This window comes from Aulonocara stuartgranti, assembly GCF_965226115.1.
Source record: "Aulonocara stuartgranti genome assembly, chromosome: 7".
In the NCBI taxonomy this organism is placed as follows: Eukaryota; Metazoa; Chordata; class Actinopteri; order Cichliformes; family Cichlidae; genus Aulonocara; species Aulonocara stuartgranti.
Window position 1 is genome coordinate 61,755,148 of NC_138945.1, and position 22,345 is coordinate 61,777,492.

The 22,345-nt window shown below is 41.1% G+C and overlaps 1 protein-coding gene and 1 long non-coding RNA gene across 9 annotated transcripts in view; one reads left to right on the plus strand and one right to left on the minus strand.

The window, feature by feature from the left end:
• LOC309710977 overlaps positions 1-22,345 on the plus strand; it is a 65,349-nt gene that overhangs the window by 16,711 nt on the left and 26,293 nt on the right. The window lies entirely within an intron of this gene.
• Positions 1,327-9,768, minus strand: LOC309710971 (uncharacterized protein). 4 transcript variants are annotated; one of them, XR_014277836.1, is made up of 14 exons: positions 9,692-9,768; positions 8,812-8,890; positions 8,315-8,602; positions 7,565-8,156; positions 5,006-5,237; positions 4,730-4,908; positions 4,541-4,634; positions 3,788-4,145; positions 3,592-3,692; positions 3,409-3,500; positions 3,191-3,305; positions 2,731-2,832; positions 2,313-2,424; positions 1,327-2,088 (listed from the first exon to the last, which is right to left on the minus strand). XR_014277836.1 is itself a non-coding variant. In XM_082540887.1 (9 exons), the coding sequence occupies exons 2-6, from the start codon at positions 4,831-4,833 to the stop codon at positions 3,204-3,206; spliced, it is 510 nt and encodes a 169-aa protein (XP_082397013.1). In that variant the 5' UTR covers positions 4,834-4,908; positions 5,006-5,241; the 3' UTR covers positions 1,330-2,088; positions 2,313-2,424; positions 2,731-2,832; positions 3,191-3,203. The 4 variants fall into 4 exon arrangements, 3 of the variants coding, with proteins under 3 accessions (XP_082397013.1, XP_082397012.1, XP_082397014.1); XM_082540887.1 differs by lacking the exons at positions 3,788-4,145; positions 7,565-8,156; positions 8,315-8,602; positions 8,812-8,890; positions 9,692-9,768 and having other exon boundaries at positions 1,330-2,088; positions 3,575-3,692; positions 5,006-5,241; XM_082540886.1 differs by lacking the exons at positions 3,788-4,145; positions 7,565-8,156; positions 8,315-8,602; positions 8,812-8,890; positions 9,692-9,768 and having other exon boundaries at positions 1,330-2,088; positions 2,731-2,828; positions 3,575-3,692; positions 5,006-5,226.

The following is a 22,345-nucleotide window of genomic DNA, read 5'->3' on the forward strand; positions in this document are numbered from 1 at the left end:
GGGAACAAATAAAAGTGAAATATAAGAATATTCTACAGAATGGTAATATTTATCACTTATATTGCTTTTAGTCTCTTGGAAAGAGACCCTGAAATAATCTGTTTGTTTGTTTATAACAGCAACCAAGAAAAGGGCAGAGCAAAAAAAGACAGGTGGTGGTCCTGCACCCCCTCGTCAACAAGTTGGTTAGGTAAATAATACCCTCACGGGAAAACCGATATCTCTCTATGAGCACACTGTCGCGCTGAGCTAAAGGATCCTGTCTATCCCGCAATATACGCTGAATTCTGAGGACTCTCCTTATCAATCTTGCACCTTCCGCAATGGGTTGCTCGCGTATACGGACAGGACATGGCTGCAACAGGCTTCCCAAATCCACCTTCACTTTTATAGCCGTGGTCTCCCATCTTGATTACACAAAGTAATTTGCAATTACTACTCTGAAATATGAATTACATCTGAAATAATCAAATACATGTAATAGAATAATTAATAGTACATTTCCCTTTTTTTAGGAAATGACCTGTATGTATCTGTATGGAATCAATAAAAAGGATCAAGTGCTGCATTATCTTTAGTTACATTGATGTTATTTATTTATGGAAAAACAGTGGTCAAATATCGCTGTTGCTTTCGTATACATGAAGCGGACATGTCTGAGTGGCCGCGATCTAATCTTGTTTACATAAAGTAAACCTGCTCCCGAGCAGGTTTACGCTTACGGATCTGTTGCTATGACAGCAAGTCCCGGATGAGCTTCGGAGAACCGAACGATCCAAGATCACGCGAAATCGTCAACAATCTAATCCAGCTAACTTACTTAGCGAGGTACGAAGAACGGGCCCCTGTAGCCAGCGTGGGCCAACCAGAGAGACACGGGGACCGTGACAAGATCTTTCAGATAAGATGTGCCTACAATAAAAAACCCGTCAGCCTCCCCCACCAACAAATTGGCTGGAGAGGTGGTCAGAGACAAAGGAATGTCTTTGATCCTATAGTTTCAACTAAGATTTACAAATTTAAGTAGCACAATGACAACATTTAACAATTTGACTCCAACACAGTCTAAAAGAGCTTCATCTGCATCTGACAACAATATCAATATAACTCTTTGGAATTCTGTTTATGATCATCTGGAACTGAGAACATTTCGATACACAGACCATAATGTTCTAGACTTAGAAAAGGATGTAGACCCAGAAAATAATTTCTTCTACAACATTAGCAATAACTGCTGCTGCTTCACCGATGAACAGTTTAATTATAAAAAGTGTAAGGAAGCAAATAAAGGTCCCTATATATATGAATAACAGAAATCCTTAAATATATATCATTTTGAGGACCCTGATTTTAAAAATTCAATGCGAAGATAAGTTTAGCCGCTTTTGGAAGAGGCGAACGTTTCAGTCCGATTGAGTGTTACAGACACCCGTGCACCCACGCGTCCTCGGATGAGCTGAATACTGATTCACGGAGCCGGGCCACGCAGTGACCACGGCGTGGCACATGACTTTAAATCAGAAGGCATGTGGATGTAAACGTCGTTACATGAAGAGCGTTTTAGGCACAACAGTTTCAGCTTTCAGGAGGATTATCGGCACACGCTGCCACTTTGTGCTTAATGGACAAAAGGAGGGAACGATCAGGGTGGGGGGGCTGGTGGCAGGCAGTGGAGGTATGTGGTCAGGTCAGCTGGGATCCTGTTGGAGGATTTATTAATACATTTTCAGGTCTTGCATCTTTTGATTCTGTCCACATTTTTTGGCAGTTCTTGGGATTCGTGCTGGGGTGGTTTGCTTCCCGCTCACTTGAAAGATCAAAGTCACACAGGAACTCGGAGCACTGAGGTGCAGCGCTCTGTCTGCGTCCATTTATTATTCGGTAAACGCCTTCCACCCACGCTTCAAGAAACATCTCCAGAGATGACAGAAGAGCGGGAACTGTCTGCAATCAGTCCTCAGTCCCAGATGTTCAGTTAGGCCACAGCCTGAGCGGCCTCGGGTACGAGGGAGGAGAAGAAGGTTTTGAAGAAAACCCAGGCCGTCCAGCTGCTGGTTCATCCTGCTGTCTGTCGGCGTGCTCACCTGCCTGAGGAGACACACACACACGTCACACATCAGCCTGCAGCACTTAATTCACCCACTACAGCAAACATCAGGGCCTGTGTGCAGGTTAGAGACTCGACCTGACCCTGGTCTCTCTGCTAGCTCATTTCAAAAACATTCAGTCTTTTCTCAGTGTGCAGCATTTAGCTGGAGTTTCATCAAATGTAGGGAAAAGTGGACAAGAGAGAAAAATGATGAGTTTCTTACTGGATTCAGGTTTGGGTTCCTGTTCTGGTTCTGCTGGTTCTCGGGGGGCTGCAGCTGGTTGGGTTCTGGGACCTGCACTCTCCTTCTGAAGGGAAACCAGCCGACGGTGTGTCTGGAAAACAAGGCAGGAAATTCAGGGGTTACAAGGAAAAGCTAACTATCTATAATCCTGAAAGAAGCTCCAAAGGTTTGTAACGTCACATCGTGGTTGGATCTTCCTGCACCGTGATGCCCACATAGAGCAGCCAGTATAATGTATATAGTTACATTTTAATCTACACTCATCAATTTGTTTGCTAGAACAAATCACATCCAGCTTAAACAAACCTGGATCTGATTTTATTCTGTTTACAAAGTAGCTGTACAAGCTGTACAAACTCAGCATCAAACGGTCCATTTCAAAGAAACTGGGACGTACCATTTTGTCTGTAAAGACTTTGTGTTCGCACTCTGATGATGACGACAAGCTCCTCTATTCGTGCCTGCAACGCTCCAAGGCTGCCATCAGTTTGATCACTTTCTAAGTGAGAGGAATATTAATCAGAACACAGGATGAGTAACAGTCACCAAACTACAGTGGACTCTGTAATCACTGACTTGATGACATTCATTATAAGACATCTGGAGCCTGCATGTGCTGCATTATCATTAGATAACAAGTATGTTGGTGTTCAGGTTTATAAAACCAACTAGTACGACATCATTTCAACCCAGGTTCTATCCAATTTGATGAAACGCAACAACTCTGCCATAAATTCTGCTTTTACAAGGCTTATTTTTCATTGTTTGTTGACACTGTCATAATTCTACCTTAAGTTCTTTAATGAGGCCATGGTGGGTCCTGTTGTTATACACGAGTGCATTATATTGAGACTCACCTTCAGCCCATTTCTACACATCGGCCACCCATTGCTGCAGTGTGTCGTCTTCTACACCCAGCTCATTTCTGGTCGCATTCAGGCTCTCCACTTGTTCTCTAAGGATCCTTATGATCTAAGAATACATTAATAAATGTCATTCATATTGACATTAAAAGAGTACGGGTGTTTTTCCCCCATTACCCCACACATTAAAATGGTTTTTGAAAAGAAATCACCTTTAGATATCTCTGGCTCAAAGTGCAGCCCAGTTGTTCCACTTTCCTTTTGTTCCAGCCCAAAGCCAGGAGGGTCAGCATGTCTGTTCGCCCTGCATTTCAGTTAGTATACAAATAAGAATGAATGAGCAGGAGACTGAGTGGAATCTCACACACAGACACATACCTAATTTAGACATGTACTTCGTTGTGATGGCCGCCCTAGACAGGAAACTGTTTACTTGTTCCACCTCTTCTCCAACTGTTGAACCGGCCCCATCCTCAAACGCACCTCCCCATTTGATCTATAGAAAGGAGGTCACAATACATGACTGCTGAATTCATTCAACCTTATAACAAAATGTCTCAAACTAATCCAAAATTACAAGCTGCAGTATACCTCGCATTTCCAAGTGTGAGCCTTTGCATGCATGACGGAGAGAAAAGGACGCATTGACAAGAGGTTCCTCAGCTCAGGGCACTGCTGAGCCACCTTGGTTAAATAGGGGGAAATATTTACAGGCCACATCGGAGCAAAGGAACGTAATATGTCCTGGGAAGCTAGCTGCCAACTTCCTCTGGAGAAAAAGAGGGTAAGCAAAGATCTCCCCTCGAAACATGTTCAATGCAGCTAAGAGGACTCCGTGGTGACAAACAGCTATTTCCACGCCCTCTTCATCCAACTTCCCAGTGGACTTTTTGGACGACTCCTTTGCTGCAGTCCAAGATGAAGATCCGCACAACCCTTTCCCTGGGACCTATACACCCAAAGATTTTAACATAAAAGACTCGGCATGATTAAGCCCTATCAGGGACAAACTTTTTAAAACAAATGCATAACAATTAGCTGAATTAGCCTTAAGTTACACGAGACCTCATATCTCCCCAGGACAGCACTGACAACACAAAATAAAAATCAAAATAAATACACATGGTGACAAAATTAAGTACACATTAAGATAAAGTAAAGTAAACAGTATTACGACAACACTAAGAGAAAAATAAAATAAATATCCACCCATCCATATATGTATACACACACACACACACACACACACACACACACACACACACGTATGTGTATATGGTTATGGCATTAACGTCATTTTAACAAGATTAACGCTAACAGCACTAATATACATGTGTATCTTACATGATTTGTGTGTCTCTGGATGTATTTCACAAACTCAGAATCTTCCTCATCTTTTTCAATGAAGACACCTTCAAAGTTCCCCTGCTCTGAAGTGCTGAACGAACACAGTGACAGTTGTTTGAAAAGAAACATTAAAATACATTTTTCTACAAATCCATATTTGACTTATGTACACAATGCATAACGTACCTTGCATTAGACTGAAAGCGATAAAGCTTGCGGTTTCCATCAACTGAGACGGCAAGCATGTCTGGAGTGCAGGCAGGGCAGCTAAAGCATGGCTCCTTGCACATCCTGTCCACCTCAAACTTTACAGCACTCCACTCCAAGAAACTTTTACTGAAGGCATCAGCTGATATTCGGCCAGTCTTTTACATAGAGGACATACAACAGAATATTCAAGGACAGTCATCATAAACATTGATTTACACAATTTCCTTAAACTTGGCAAATTTAGAAACTCACCCTTCCAAAATGGCTGTTCGTTCATCCAGCACTTTGACAAATGCCTTAAGTGACATCCCTGGTGCAGCCTTCTTAATGTCATAGAAAGACTGAAAGACATCCATTGAAAACAGGGTGCAGAAATTTAAGGTGCCAGGCCAATATCCACTACCCAGGATGTCCTTAACTGAGGGGGACCACATTAGGCCACAGCTGGTGCAGCTCACCACTGGCAGTGCAAGGTTATAACGGCCTTTAGAAAGGATCAGGATAAATTCAGTCATGGCTCAAAGCATTCATTTTTTTCATGTTGTTTTCAAATCGGTCTGGTAAATCCAAATGACCTTTGACAGGTGCCCACATATACTGCGGGCCGAGGGTAATTCAAACCAAGATAGCAATGCACAATTTGCAATAAAACCTCCAAACTAGGGCTGCCACAAACGATTATTTTGATAGTCGACTAGTCACCGATTATTTTTGCGATTAGTCGACTAATCAGATCATCATCCATTGGACGTAAAGCGTACAGCTTATTGCACCAGCAGCGTCTGCTCTTATATAACTATCATTAGCTTACAGCTTTAAGTGTTTAAGGTACGTGCTAACTAAAAATAAAGACAAGATGATAGTTTATTAAATTTTAATGAAATTAGCAGATTGTCTCGGTGGAGTTTAATAAACTCCTTGCTATCTAAAATATAACAGGACACCGGAGTAAATTCTCGAGCATCTCACATAGGGCTGGGTATCGTCACTGATTTCTAGAATCGATTCAATTCCGATTCACAAGGTCCCGAATTGATTCGATCCACGATTCGATTTAATTCGATTTAATTCGATTCTATTTAAATCTGGGAAATTTTGACAGTCAGAAATATTATAATTCAGATCAGTACATTTACATATTTTTGTATCAATAAAAAGGAAGCTGACACACGCAAGACTTTATCACAGGTGTGAGCGTCACAGCAGAGGCCTTTGTGTCAAAGTAGCTGAAGATAAAACACAGAAAAACATGAAGGTGATTTTCCTGGCCTGGGATTTTATAAAAATATTCTGCAGTACATCAAAAACGAAAGAAAACCATTAATCAATATATGAACATTACCTCTGAAGTTACAGCGGTTTTATTAGAGACACGGTTAAGCGTTTTGCATTTTGAATAATTTTAAAAAGTTTAAATTTGTTCAGTATTGAACGGCAGAAATTAGGTTTTCTTTTCGGAAAATGTAAAAGGGAAAAAAAACAGCGGCTGACAGCGCTGTAAACAACAGTAGACTGGTGTGTAACAAGCAAGCCAATAATGAAGAAAGGGAAACTGTTCTTGAAGTACAGAGAGAGAGAGAGAGGGAGAGAGAGCTGCGCATCGCGGTGGAAGCAAAACAGTGAAAGTCAGAGTGAATTCATGACGATGTTTATGTAAAGCGTTTGGATCTTCTTTTGCTGCTGGTTCGGTCAATATTGTTTGGAGAGAGATCAAACTAACAGCTTTAGAATCGGCTCATTAAGGGCGTGAACACAAAGCGCGATTCAAAGAATCAGCGCGCTGTCGGCTTTCACCCCCACCGTGAGAAAGGCAACATCTAACTGATTCTGATCCGCGGGTCGCGCTGTGTGTTTAAGTCTATGTGCAGAATCCGTGTACCTGCTCTCATTTACTGTCTTAGCTGTTTGGTGGTTCTTGAAATTTTGTGAGATGTCACCAGAGATTCTGGCATTTCGGGCAAAATAAATTTATATTAAAAAAATCGATTCAGGATTTTAATGAATCGATTTTACGTTATCCAAGCCAGAATCGATTTTAATCGATGAATCGATTATAAAAACCCACCCCTAATCTCACACTTCTGATAATCAGCTGTCTGCTTGATGTTTATTCAGCTGTGTAAAAACTATAACTTTAATCTCAGCCAAACCGATTTACTCAGGAACAAATAAAATACTGAAAAAAGCCAAATAACATTTGGAAGTTATCCACCAAGTGACTTCTATATCATGTTTAACCTGAGTAGCGAAATTTGCCGGGAGTCCGGTGTTCTCACGGCTCTTGAGCCTAGCCCCCGGTTAGCTATCGAGCTAGTGGGTAACAGACGTCTCCGAAAACGTAGGAGCGCTTTTGAAAATATGTGGTGTCTTGATAAACTGAGCAGATATTTGAGGTTTACACAGCTACATTCTCGCCTAAAAATATGTTAAACGTTTATTTTGTGACCCAGAAAGAATAATAAGAGTAATATTAAAACTAACTAGCTGCCGCCATTGTTGGAAACTGAGCTGGGCTGCGCTATGAATTCTGGGACACAGCTTCTTCTTCTTCTTCGGGGTTTAACGGCAGCTGGCATCCTTGTACATGCAGTGCTGCCATCTTCTGTTTCAGTCCGTTATTACACTCTTAAATCCTACTACTTATACCTGCGTCTTTTGGGATCTTACAAAGCTTCAAACGACGCGTCGACTATTAAATCAGTCGTCGACGATTTTGATAGTCGACGTAATCGTGACTAGTTGACTAATCGTGGCAGCCATACTCCAAACACATCTATTGTGTATGTAGTGTGTGACAAAAGGGCAACTTACCATTTATGGTTACAAGAGCCACAATTGCGCCGCGTGAAACCTCAACGTTACCTGCTGGGCAGTCACACACATGTTCTGGCCTTTGCACAGGCAACAGCCGAACTAACATTAAAACACACAATATATATATAAAAAGGAATTGGAAATTAACTGATACACAACAAATATACAATAACAGCACCCACTCATAGTACATAGCAAGAAATGCATAAGACTTAAAAACCGTACCTAAACTGTGATGAAGGCTGCAAAAACCCTCCTGTTACTGCCTCTCTGTTGTGCAGGACAAAGCGTGTGTGAACTGCAATATCACAGTCAGCACAAAGGAATGGGAGAGGCAGGCAGTCCAGACACCTCACAACTACTTGTTTGCCACACTGACACACACGGTGTGACTGTGGATCCAGAGTAGCTAACATATTATCTATAAGACAAGGCCTGGCCTCTTTCCACTTTTGCGAGGACACCATATTTCTGATCGCCCAGTGAGTAGCAGCTGACTCAGACGACGTCTCACAAGTCATGGCTGCGTCCTCTTCTCCATCCTCCAACAACTGAAGGAGCTCCTGACGAAGCACCTCAGTTCCATACACTAACAGAAAAAAAATAAAGGAAGAAACTCTTCCACAAAGTGAAAAACACTCTAGGCAGTATGTTTCTTAGGACTGCACAAAAGCCCTGCCTAACTCAACTATAACAACAAATATAAAAGTAAACAGAAATCACAACATATACAAGAAGGTAAAGTACCTTTTGTTGGGTTGACACTGGCAACATAACTAGGTTCTTCACGTGGACATTGATGCTGCTCTCTGGACACTGGGAGGAAAAAAAGAGATTGAAGAATATTTACTTACTGAAATTCTTTGGTGAAAACAAGTTGTGAGATAAAATCATTGGTTGTGTGAACACTGACCACGTGGCATGCAACTAGTACATCGACTGGTTGATGGTCTTTGAGGAATAAAATCTCCCTGTCTGTCTGTCACGTGTTTTCCAGCGCACTGGTCTTGGCTGAGGTTCACTCTGTGCATCATTCTACGCAATTAACAAGGAAAAAAGGGAACACCTAAAATACAGTCCATAAAGCAAAGATTATCAAACATCTTAAGTTAACCAACTTAATTTGACAAACTTATATATACACATATATAAAAAAAAATTTCAAATAATATAACGTTTACTCCGTACAAAATATTAGACAAGCGTGTTCCCTCTTTAACAACTGTTTCCACTAAAAATATTACCTGCATATCTTGAAGGAGTTCGTCAGCAGCCTGAAGCTCTTCCTCCAGCTCGGGATCCTCTGAATCGCTCATTTTCAAGCTAAAGAGGAAAGAGATTTTTGCAGAACTCTGTGACATAAACGCATAACTAACGCAACTCAAATGATTTTCAGTCTTGGCGCTCCAGTTAACGTTAGCAATTAACGTTAGCATCATCAGTTTATAAAAAGCTAGCAGAACTCTAATGCAAAAACTGCTTTACGCACCATGTGAGGGTATTTTGCAGCACACAAGTCCTTTAACGTTTGTAATAGATTTAATCCATCATCGTTGGATTAAATGGCTAATGCTGCAGTAGCCACGTGTAGTCGTTACCTAGCAAGCATGCTGACGGTAGCTGTAGTCATTTTTAAATGCATTAAACCGTTTCGAGATCAGTCACCTCTGTTTGTTTGAAGCTTTTATGAAAAACAAACTTTGAAACACACATCAAGATCCATCCACCCATCCATTCGCTTCCGCTTATCCTTTTCAGGGTCGCGGGGGGCGCTGGAGCCTATCCCAGCTGACATAGGGCGAAAGGCGGGATACACCCTGGACAGGTCGCCAGTCTGTCGCAGGGCTAACACATAGGGACAGACAACCATTCACACTCACATTCACACCTAGTGGCAATTTGGATTATCCAATTAACCTATCCCCACAAGCTGCATGTCTTTGGACGGTGGGAGGAAGCCGGAGTACCCAGAGGGAACCCACGCAAACACGGGGAGAACTTGCAAACTCCACACAGAAAGACCCCAGCCTGATGGTGGAATTGAACTCAGGACCTTCTTGCTGTGCGGCAACAGTGCTAACCACCGTGCTGCCCTATTACTTTAAATATGTATTTTTTACATACCTGCATTAGAATCAATCAGTTCCGCCTCATTTTCTTATTCTTATAAATGGGTCTCTCCATTCTCCCATCATCCTTTGCTTACACAGGTTGCATCTGATTGGTTGGAGCCGAGCACATCCAAAACTAACAGGAGTGGTGGATGAATCTATAAATGTGTTTTACGTGTGAAATGAAAATAATAAACCTAACAAAGGATTATGTACGTTAAATCTGAGCACTTTCAGCTCGTGAATCAGTTTGGAAAACACTGTGTGATGGCCACAACATGAAGCGATTTTATTGTTGCATTATCAGTGATACTTTCATGTGTTTTTGTTGAGAAATGTTAACGATGTCCATTAAAAGAAAGCATTAAATTAGGGAGAAAAACCCGTTCGCGGAGAGGGTCCCCGGTTCTCCAGTTAGATTGTGCTTCACAGCGTCATGTTTCGCTGTGACGGGGTTATTATTGGAGTAAATGGATGGCTGGAGCCTCTGCTCGAAGCGTCTCTGATCGCGCGAGCGGGTTCATATTGGAATGAATTGACAACCCACAGCGTCACATAAAAACGTGGAAGGATACCTTTAGCGTCAGCATGAGAAGTTAAGGGACGCGACAAATCATCATTATTTTACGTGTCGGGAGTGAGAACGGGTTGCCATTTCACAAGCCTCGCACTTCCGGCCTTAGCGGTCTTTGAGTACGCGGCCCTTGAGGACTTTAAGGCTGCAGACCCTGAATTGGGATACAGCCCATATGTGATAGACAACAGGAAATTCGCATGATCTGAGCATGCGCAGAATGATCCGCAGCGCTCCTTTGATCTTCTCAAACGATCACTGTGACGTCATATTCTTTGCCACTATAGTGGCAAAGAATATGACGTCACAGTGTCCATAGTCTATAAATAAGAGCTCGTTTAACACAGTTTACTTTGGAGCATTTTCAGAAACCAGGAACCTTTCAAAAAGCTAATACACCGTGACACTGTGCGGTCAATTTAAAAAAAAATGGCAGAGGAAAGGTTAAATAATTTACGCTCTGTACCAAACATTGATCAGCATTTTAACAGAATGAGTGGTACAATGCAGACGTTGATTACAAAGGCTCAGATAAAGGAAGAGGGTCACCTTAAGGCGATAAGGAGCCTTCGTGCTGAGGTGTGCGAGGTCCAAAGTAAGGTAGATAAACTCATGCAGGAGAACGCACAGCTTAGAAAAGACAATGCAGAACTCAAGGAAACTGTGGAGACCCATACTTGGTGGTGTAAAGTAGGCTTGGGTGTTGCCACAGTGGCCATTGTTGTTCCTGCAGCTTGCTGGGCCATCTCAAACCTCTTTGGCTGAGTGAATGTCCCGCTCTGTGGGGTCATGATTATTATCAGGGGTGCACATAAGTGGTCCGCATGCGCTGTCAAAATAAAAGACGCGCACCAGATAAGAATTTGCAATGCGTGTTTGCATACATAAGATTTTCTGGAGGAGGAGTTTGTTTAGATCTCCTCAAGATCGCATGTGCACCTGCGGACCACTTATGTGCACCCCTGATAATAATCTGATCTTATAAAATTTTTATAAAACTTTATCTTATAAATACGCTGTGCTCTCCTTTATGTTTGATTTTATTTTCCAGTCATGGCAGAAGACCGCCCCTCCCTGAGCCTGGTTCTGCCAGAGGTTTCTTCCTGTTAAAAGGGAGTTTTTCCTCTCCACCGTTGCCAGAGTGCTTGCTCATAGGGGATCATTTGATTGTTGGGGCTGAATTTTTAGATTTCATTTAATTGGCTTGAACTGAAAAACCTAAAAAAATTCAGGTGAGGGGTTCACATAGTGGAGAGCACTACATTTGTTAACTGCACTTTTATTTGTAGATTTTGTAGTTCTTCCTACTACAAAAACTACAAATGAAAACAAGGCAGTTAGCAGCAAATGAAAATAAATAAAACACATTTAAAAAAATCTGCTACTGTTCTGTGTGTTTACTTCAATGAACATTTGTATGTTTTTGTGTTAGAAGATTATAGATTGTCCAAATATGTGAGAGTTTTTAAATCAGCACTGCATGAGATTAACTGTGACACAGACGGCTGTCGGCCTGGCGAGGGAGAGCTCCACTTCAGCCTCCAAACTGGAGCCAGTGTGTTACTCACAGAATCACAGATTTACTCACATTTACTGACAGTGGATTGTCTGATTGTTCTGTGGGGTCTTTGCAGTATTCAGCCCCTTCCGGTGACTGTTGTTGTGACTGCAGGTAACATTTGGACAAAAGTCTTATGACTCCATTTTTAGGGTTTAATTAGGTTAAATATTTAACGAGTCAATTCGAGAATTCAAGACATATTTATCACTAAAATGATAGGTGAGAGCAGACGGAGGGGGAGTACATGTTTGTTTCTTCTTTTTACATTTCAGAGAAAACTAATCGGTGTAAGATATAACAACAGACGTCACTCACACATCAGAGTCCTTTTACATATTTTAATAATGGAAAATCTCTATTTTCATTGTTTGTTAAGTGCACACACTGCATGAGGTCACATATTTATAAGCATTTTTGGTTTGTTCCACAGTTTTCAGGAACCTGTTCAGTGCATCCCAGATCATGTTCTGTTGCTCTCGAGTGTTCACACAGAGTACACATGCTTAACCTTGACCTTAACAATTAACAGCCTTGTCCCTGATGCTGAAATTTAAAAAAAAAAAAGTAAGTTTCATCAATGATATGGTGAAAAAAAATCTGAACTTTATCACCTTTTGATCTGAAAAGTTACTGGTAATATATAACCTAACTTCCCCAGAAGCTGGTAAAGAAGTTGGACTCACTAGGAATAAACACAGCCCACTGCTGTTCACCCTGCTAACACATGACTGATAGAATCCACACAAACTCTGTTCAGGTGACAAATCTTTTCTAGTTTATTTAGCGACTGCTGTGTCTTGTGCTTGTACAAAGACGTGTTCTGTGTTTGAACTGCCTAGGGTAGAGCAAGCTTTGTAAGTCAGTGCAGCCTCACTATGCTGCCCTCACGACACGTGACCATGTGAAGCTAGACAGCTAGCGAACAAAATAGAGGAGATCTTCCTTGGAGTTCTCGATTTGTTTTGTTTTGCTTTTTGTTGTTTTTTGTAAATGTGCATATGTTTCTATATAATGTTAAAGGATTAGTTTGGACCTTTAGAAGTCTGGTTCTGTAAAATAGTGCAGTGTCACCACGCATAATTTAGACTAGTCGCTTGACTGCAGAAACATGACTATGATCTCTTAGAAATTTATAGATATCTAAATTTTGATCATTTGGAGTTAAAGCAGACTTGTAAATATCCAAAGTAACCCTTTGGGTCTTAAAAAAGATGCTTCACCACCATGTATTAAAACACAAATACACACACACAAACGCAAGCCCCGTTTGATTCCTCTTCATTTACCAGGGACACTGTTCTGTACTTCTGCCTGGTTACTGGTTTGGGCTTAGATGCAGCAGGGTATGCATTGCATAATGATGAAGTCTAAATTAACAGTTAGATAAGATAAGATAACTCTTTGTAAATGTTCATTTTTATGCAGTCAAATGGAAAAAAGTGGTCAAAATAGTTTATATTTTACTTGTCATTGGAAAGAGTTTGTGCAATACTGCAGAATGTTATCTAGCACAATTTTGTAAAATACATATTTTACTGATTTGTTTGTGTTTTATTACTTCCATACAATTGTGTTTTGAGGTATTTTTAGAAAAATGAAAGTATTAATTACATTTGAGCAAACAATGAATATTGTAATGAGTGGTAGTGATAAATACAATGTGTATGTAGGTTAAGTTCATTGCTAATAAAAATGAAGTGTAAGATGTTTAACTACATTGCTGTCTGTGTTATTGATGAAGTCCTAAATTATCACCTTTAAAGTGGTTGTGCTAATAACATCATGTGCAGTAAGACAAGCATGGAGAAATGCTCTGACTGGGAGAGGCTGTGAACAAATGACATAGAATAGAATAATCCTTGAATTGTCCCACAAGGGGAAATTTGGATGTAACAGTAGCAAGAAAGACACATGTACGAACAAACAGTACACAAGACACAGAACTGAAACACACACAATTTTTACATATTTACCTTAAGAACAATGCTTACCAAAAACAAAGTACTGTACTGTTATTAAATTAAATAAAGATAAGAGGCAAACCTCTGAATCAACATTAAGATTTAAGAGATGGATAGACCGTGGTAGAAAACTGAGAACAGGTCACAGTTTTTTGGCTTTTTTAGGTTGTAATTTGTACTCACGCTGCTGCTTGGCTAAAGTGGCAGCTAACAGAAAAGGAAATGCTGGAAACAGGCTGAAGATGAGTCGGGGAATCTGTCATAGAGCAAGAATATGTCTACAATTCTAAGATGATCTGTCCCACTGGAGGTCAAACACAGTTCGTCTCATTCACAGGAGGTTTAGGCTGAGTTCTGATCTTTCTTGCTCAAGCCATTTTTACTCTGTGGTAATCCATCAGTATGGTCTGTGTGGTTGCAGGATTTAGCTGGTGGGCTTAGTGGTTTATATTCACTGTGAGGTATGAATACACATGTGACGTGACACACAGCACAACACATGGCACACTCTGTTAGGTCTGCGCTTCCACAGGCCCCGCTAATTTAGAAACTTATTCTCATTCACGAAAGCAAGGAAACAAAACGGAACCAGGTTTTACTTGCTAACAAGGGAAGGCTGTACTGACTGACATCCTCTCTAGGTTATCCAAGCTGTATTTGTGCCTATTGTAGTCCAGGATTGCTTCTTGCTTCCAGGCTTCCTCTATTGCCCATCACTGACTGCTGGTTCCCTGTGTGTTGTGCTCAAATGAAGCACATTCCTCCGTTGCTTTGGCATGTGGGAAATTGTCATAGTAGTGCTCCTGAACCTGAGGAGCTTGTTTCTCCAGTCTCAGAACCATCTACTGATGTGGTCCCGACACAGGAGAATCTTGGTCCTCAACGTGAAGAGCTTGACTCTCCTGTCTCAGAGTCCTGCAGGTTTTAGATGTGTCCTTGAACCAACACAGCTGATTCAAATGGCTAAATTACCTCCTCAACATGTCTTGAAGTTCTCCAGGGGGCTGGTAATGAACTAATCATTTGATTCAGGTGTGTTGACCCAGGGTGAGATCTAAAGCCTGCAGGACACCGGCCCTCGAAGCCTGGCGTTGCCTACCCCTGATATAGACAGTGCTTGAAGCAGTTATGACCTTCTTGTAGTGATGGCCAAATGAAGCTTTCCGAAGCACTGAAGCTTGTATTGAAAAACGGTTCATTACTCGAAGCTTTTCAACACAGTCCTCTCCGGTGACATCTGGTGGTGAAAATTTTGAAGAGCAGCTTGAATCTGCAAAATAAAACGGACTGCTCAATCATCGCTGCTCACTCAAGAGTGGAGTTCTCTCTGATATTGGGCCACCGTTCCGTTGCTTTGAACATGTAATTGGTTTTGTTTTCTCGATTGGGGGGCTGAAAAAAATGTAATGCGTATTTGCGTAATACATTTTGATCAATAAACTTTCCCTATTTAAACATGCACTATGGTGTGGCCTTTCTTTGCTCATAACTCCTTGATGTTGGTAAATACAATAAGTGAGCAATATATATAATATACATATGAGAATGCACAGCACATTATGGAGTATGCCCCTGCTGTGAAGTCCTGCCTCCATCTACTTGTCGTTTAATCACTGGACAGCTGGACAGGTTCATACAAAATATTAGATGAGGCCAATTGTCCTATACATATTTTTGACCTAGGGGTGGGATTGATTGTGAACTGGAAAGGGAAAATGCTTAGGGAGCTGAGTACGGCTGCATCGTCACTGATTTGTAGAATCATTTTTGATTCGATACAGGATCCGATTCAATTTGATTGGAATCTGGAAAGTTTTGCCTCAGTCAGAAATATTACAATTCTGATCATTTAACAGTATATATCCATAATTTCGTATCTATTAAAAGAAAGCTGACACATGTGAGACTTAATTAGAGATGTAAACAGAGAGTTATGAAACCTGCAGCTGCAGAAGCCAGCGGAAAAAAAGAGAGGCAAACACAGCGCGGACCCGACGACGCACCAAAATCTGACTCTGACGCGTCGGGTCCGCGCTCTGTGTTCACGTTTGTATGCAGAATCCGTAAACCTGCTCCCAGTTACTGTTTTAGCTGTATGGTGTTTGACGACATGTTGTGAGGTTTAACCTGAGATGCTGGCGTTTCAGGCATAATAACGTTAATTTACAAATCGACACGGGATTTTAATGAATCAATATCACTTTATTCAATTTAGCATGGATTGTAATCAGAAAGGCGATAATCAAAACCCACCCCTAATCAAGAACTTGCAAAGTAAAAACATGCTCTATGTCAGGTAGCCCTTTTGTTATTTACATTTAAAAAGAGGATTAGTGTTACTGTGCGCTGGCTGAGTCTGTTTCTTTTCTTAGAAATAGTTTCTCCTGCCCTGGAGAAAATCCACTTGCATGGAACAGAAGAGGCTGTGGAGTGCAGGAACTACACTGCAAGCTGGTAGATATGCAGGTATTCCTGGGTCCTGCAGACTATCACCTAAAAACAATAAACAAAATGATTTTCTAAACTGTGTAGCAATGTAATGTACGTATAGTGTCAAATACATTTTTGTAGTCTTCATTAGCTTTAATTCACATGGAAGTGTTCCTGAAGTCATATGCTGTAATGATATTTACATTATGAAAACATGATTTTGGACATTTCAAGTTTTTCACTTCGGCAGATAAAATGAATTGAGCAAAATCAACTCAAAATATTCCCACACGCCAGAATGTCCTCTCTTCCTCGCTGGCTCCATATCTGTCAGTGGAATGATCACCTCTTCGCTCTCTGTCACCATCAACACACTCCACGAATCCCGTGGATGATTCACTTCCTTATATCCGTTTGAATCAGGTACCGAAGCAGTTACGTGCGTAATGAAGCTTCGGACGTCACTGGTCACGTGACTTTTGCCAAACGAAGCAAGCCTCGACACAGTGCTTCTGAACCAGTGTGTTGTTTTTTTCGACACACGCTCCGGAGCGTCAGCTTCAAGCGGGCCATCACTACCTTCTTGCCATATTGGCAGAATAAATGACCTGGAAGCTGTTGCACTGTCTGCACCTGTAAACTCCAGGACACGTTTACAAACAATTTTCGTTGTTATTTGCGCTGCAGCTGCAGGTTAGGGTGGAGTTACTGTATGTGTGTGTGTTTACAAGTAGTTTTAAACCTTGTGATCCACAAAACAGCATAACAGTAAAAGAAGAATTGACTGCGTTACAGTCAGTGCGGGAGCGGCGGCTTTGCTCGTGCGCGATTCATTTGCAGTTTGGACACACGTGAACATCTCCTGCCCTGACAGCGGCTGGAGGAGGACTATCCTCCGCCTGTGAGCGCTTTGGCACGAGCGAGGTGCCCACGGAAGCACCCGCTGCTTGTTGAGAGTAAGAGCAACAAGCGCTTTCACGTCAAAAGTCGTCATAAATAAGCCTCCAATAACACCAGAAAAAGCCGCCAGATTTGTCGCTAGTCGCTTTTTAGAAAAAAAAAAAAACGACGCTAAGGGGGGTTTGAAAACTCCCTAAATATAGCGACAAAATCGCTAAGTTGGAAACACTGTTTGGAGTGTTTTCAGGGTATTTAAAAAAAATTCAAAACAAAACCGTGCGTCACAATGGGTATTCTCTGAGTATGCGCAGAATTACGCACAGCTGTCATGTGATCCTGTGATGAAACAAAGGATCAAAGGCTCAAAGAGCGCTGACGTCAAATTCGCTGCCACAAAAGTCTATAAATAGCCCCTCTTCACCTTTGCAAACACAGTTTTACTTGGAACATTTTCAGAAACAGCGAGTTGTGTTTAGCAAACCAGAAACCTTTCAGAAAGGGACTATTTTAAAGTTAAATAATTAAGCACACGTATTTTTCTTTCGACACGTTGCATTAAGCTTTTAAAGAAATGTCACGAGAAATAGTCAATAATTCACAGTCTGACAGAGCGATTCCAGCGGAATCACAAAGACTATATGGGTTAGTGGAGAGAGAAATATCGTATAGAGACCTTCAAATGAAAATACAAGAACAAATTAGTACGATGCACCGTGATGTCAAGGCAGAGTTAGAGAGACTTGAGCACCAAGTGGGAGAAGCTCACCACAAAATAACAAAAAAAGAAGAGATAATAGAAAAACAGAATAGAGAAATAGATCACAAGACTGAACAAATAATTGAGCTGAAAAAAGAAATATGTGTTCTTCAGCGTCGGGTGAGACAGGCTCTGGATGAAAAACAGTCAAGGGTGGAATCTCTGGAGGCTAAATTGCAGGAACAGGTTAACACCGTTCAAATGATGCACCGTGACTTTCTGGAAAAGGAAGAATATCTCCTTAGACAGAACAGCAGCATTGCTGCTCAGTTGTCACTTATTGAAAGGGAGAGAGACGAACTCAAGAAAACTTTAGAGCCTCTTGAGTACCAAGAACAACAGTCACAGGTGGAATCTCTGGAGGCTCTGCAGCTGGAGAATTTTGCTCCTGAACCTGAGGAGCTTTTTTTTCCTGCCTTGGAACCACCTGTGGTCCTGACACAGGAGAATTTTGCTCCTGAACCCGAGGAGCTTTTTTTTCCTGCCTTGGAACCACCTGTGGTCCTGACACAGGAGAATTTTGCTCCTGAACCCGAGGAGCTTTTTTTTCCTGCTTTGGAACCACCTCCTGACGTGGTTCCGACACAGGAGAATCTTGGTCTTCAACCTGAGGAGCTTGATTCTCCTGTCTCAGAACCATCTCCTGACGTGGCTCCGACTAGTGGTTCATGGCGTCATGGTGCCAAACGCCTACTTAAAATAGGTTTAGGTGTTGCCGCAGTAGGCCTTATTATAGCTGCAGGTTACTGGGGCTTTTCAGTGCTTAACAGTGATTGCCTATTTAACTCTGTCTATGGCCTCGTTGAGCCATATTGCCACCTTGGTGATCGATTAGTCCCTTTTTAAAGACTAGTAATGATGGACTGCTTTTCATCCACAGTCCAGAAAACCATACGTTGTTCATATCAGACAACATAAGCAACATTTAGCTAACTTGTGCTCTCATTTTTCTTTTCTTTTGCCTCTCACCCCCCAACCAGTCGCGACAGATGGCTGCCCCTTCCTGAGCCTGGTTCTGTCAAAGGTTTCTTCCTGTTTAAAGGGAGTTTTTCCTTTCCACCGTGCCTAGTGCTTGCTCACAGGGGATCATTTGATTGTTGGGGTTTAATTTGTTAAAAAACATAACAAATTAGGTGAGGGGTTCACATAATAGAGAGCACAACAAAAACTACAAATTTTTAAAAAATTTGTTAGTTGCAAATCAAAATAAAGACAACAGTTTCTGAAAAACATCTCTTACGGCTCTGTTTATTTGCTTAAATGAATACTTGTATTTTTTTTCATAGAAGAATATACATTGTCTTAAGTATTTAATAATTTTAAATTTAGCCCTGCGCTGCGTGAGATAAACTGAGATGAGATAAACACAGACGGCTGTCGGCCTGGCGAGGGAAAGTTCCTCTTCAACCTCCAAACTGAACCCAGTTTGTTACTCGCAGCATCGCAAAATTAGACACAGCAATTTCTTAGAGTCTGGTTTAAGTCCTGAAATGACATCTCCTTACCTGTCACGACTCTGGGTCAGTTTGACCCAGTATTTTGAGTTGTTATGTTTTGGTGTGTTTTTGCATTATGGATAGTTTTCTTATTCTCTTGTGGTGCTTTTGTTGGTTATGATGATGGTGATGGTGATTATTAATCTATGTTTTAGTTATTCTTGTTTAGGGATTAGTTCTTAGGTTTTGTGTTCTCATGTTTTTTGCTGGTTTAGTTCAGTGTCTAGTCTGTCTCTCTCTGTCCGTGTCTTAGTTTAGTGTGTATTGTTTCCTGTTTTATTTTGAAGGATTGTGTCTTATGTCAGTGTGTCCAGCTTCGATCCCCTGACTCGTTAGCCCCAATCTCTCCCAGCTGTGTCTCCCTCCTGTTTTCCATTCCCTGATTACTTCCCTGTGTATATTAGCCCTGTGTTTGCCCTTGCTCAGTGCTGCATCGTACCGTCGGATTATGCCTGTGTGTTTTATACTGTGTTCAGTATTTTCGTGTTCACTACCCTTGTTCAGTTCATGTTTTAATTTCTCCAGCAATAAAGCTGAGGTTTTGAGTTACAATTCTGTGTTTGAGTCCTGCATTTGGATCCTCATCTCCGCCTGCCCGCACACAGAGCCCTCTATTTAAAATCCAACTCTTACCTGAACTCTGCTGCCTTTCTGTCTCTCTCGCTGCTTTGTAACGCACCATCCCCCTTTTGACATTAGATAATGGTAAATCAAACCTGCACTGCAGAGAGGTTGGCATGACAGGAAGTCGAGATGATAACGATAGACCAGCCTTCAAACTAAGACGCGTGATGTATAAAAGTCTTTCTACTGAGTAAAGGACAGTTTGAGTTTCCTGCTGGCACCATGCACTGTCTTCACAAGTTTCTTCTTTGTTTTCTACCATGTCTACAAGGCATCAGTGTGAACATCAAATATATCTGATTTATCTTACGGCTGTAAACGGCACACTAACTTTATCATCTTCTTTTTTTTTAAATTTACCAGAGTTTTCAACAGGAATTATTCATGGAACAAAAGCTCCGGACAACTCGATACCCTACATGGGATCAGTTCAGAATAACAAGGGTCAACATGTCTGTGGAGAATTCCTCATCACTGAAGACTTTGTGCTCACTGCTGCACACTGTGACCGGTTGTGAGTTAGATTTCCTGTTCATGAAGTTCATCCAAAAACAAACTTTTTCAAACTTGTGTTTATTGATCAGATCACTCTAAGTTATTGATAAGGCAGATGTTATTTCGAGGGAAAATAAAACACAATTAAGTGCAATAGCATCAAATAAAAATGACCTTTGACTTCTGACAGCCGACACCTATGGGCTCAAAATATGGTCATAAATATTTTGTAGTTGTAAAAAAGATTTGTACTTGTAAAAAAGATTTGTATGTGTAAAAAAAATTTGTGCGTGCGTAAAAAAGATTTGTATGTGTAAAAAAGATTTGTGCGTGCGTAAAAAAGATTTGTATGTGTAAAAAAGATTTGTGCGTGCGTAAAAAAGATTTGTATGTGTGAAAAAGATTTGTGCGTGTGTGAAAAAGATTTGTGTGTGGACTTAGAAAAAAAACCCCTGCAAGTTACAAGTACGAATTTTGACCCTATTTTTCTTCCTTTAAGCTGATTGGTCAATGTCATGTCAATCACAAATTAAACAATCCAATCAGAGAACAGATGGGTTTGGCTGTCGGGGGGATGCTTTACGGACCTTCAGGTCCTGGAAGGGTTGCAGATTGAAGATGGAGGACAGCGGTGCCGCTTCTGCGGCGCAGGTAAGCTTTAGTTTATGGTTTACTGGAACAAGCTAATTGTCCAGACATATATTTTTGAATATCATGTTCGTTTACTACACTGTAATTTTTCACGGTGCCAAAAGATAGCTTAAAAAGGGCTCTCAACATTAGCCCTAGTGTTGCATGTGTTTAAATAGTCTCCTGTGTGGCACGGTCTGTCTGCTTAAACATCAGCATCGTGGAGAATTATGTGTTTGGATTTAAGTGTAATCCCGATGAGATGTCGTTTTGGTAATAATTGGAACTGAAATGCTCTGACTTGACCTTAGCACTGGTCCCAGGTCACCCCCGAGTTTGTGTTAGAGTAATACTACAGTAATTACAGTATACAACAACTTTCAGCAGCTACTGAAAGTTAGGGGACCTAGCTTAACTTTCAGTAGCTGCTAACGCATTAACGAGCAAACTGCGCTAACGTGTTATGCTGCCCTAACGGAAAATCGGTTAATGTCATTTTAAGGAGATTACTGCTGACAGCAAAAATATATGTGTGTGTATAAAGTATCTGATTTCAGTTTTCTTGTACTACTGTAATTATGGCTTAACAAGCTTCCTGAGTGAGCGTTTTGGGATTTATGAGAGCTTATAGGCAGTGACATTGAGAAGTACTCTGTTATACAGTACCAGATTGACCAAGAATGCTTCTGTAGTTAACTGTAGTGCAGTGTCTGTCTGGTGTCAGTAAGCTAATGTCTGTAGATATTTGCTTTGCTGGATGTGTCCTGTTCAAAAATTTAAGAAGGAATTCAGGAGAAAATGATTTAAAAAGATTGGATTTGCTTCAGCAGTTGAAATTACAAGTTTATAGTGCCAGCCTTTTGTGTGAACCAGCTTCCCAAAAAGGATAATGCTGAAACGGGCTTTACAGCTTATATACTGTGACAATAAAAACATATGCTGATTCTAAGGCCCAGTTCACGGCATCTTGTTCAGCCTCCCTAATCCAGAGACTAATCTAACCATTATCGTGTGTTTGTAAGCATACTGCAAAAAACCCCTCTGCACTCTATGTGTACCTGCAATATTTCGAATACAGCGCTGAATGACATTCTCAACCTTCAAACATGGAGTGCCAACATGCTTATGAGCACATTTGCGTTGTGTACATCTTTAAAAAAAAAATGAAACAGCCTTACTTAATAATTTTGTAAAGTAAATTTTCAACCCTAACAGATGTCACATGTGTTTAGGGACTTT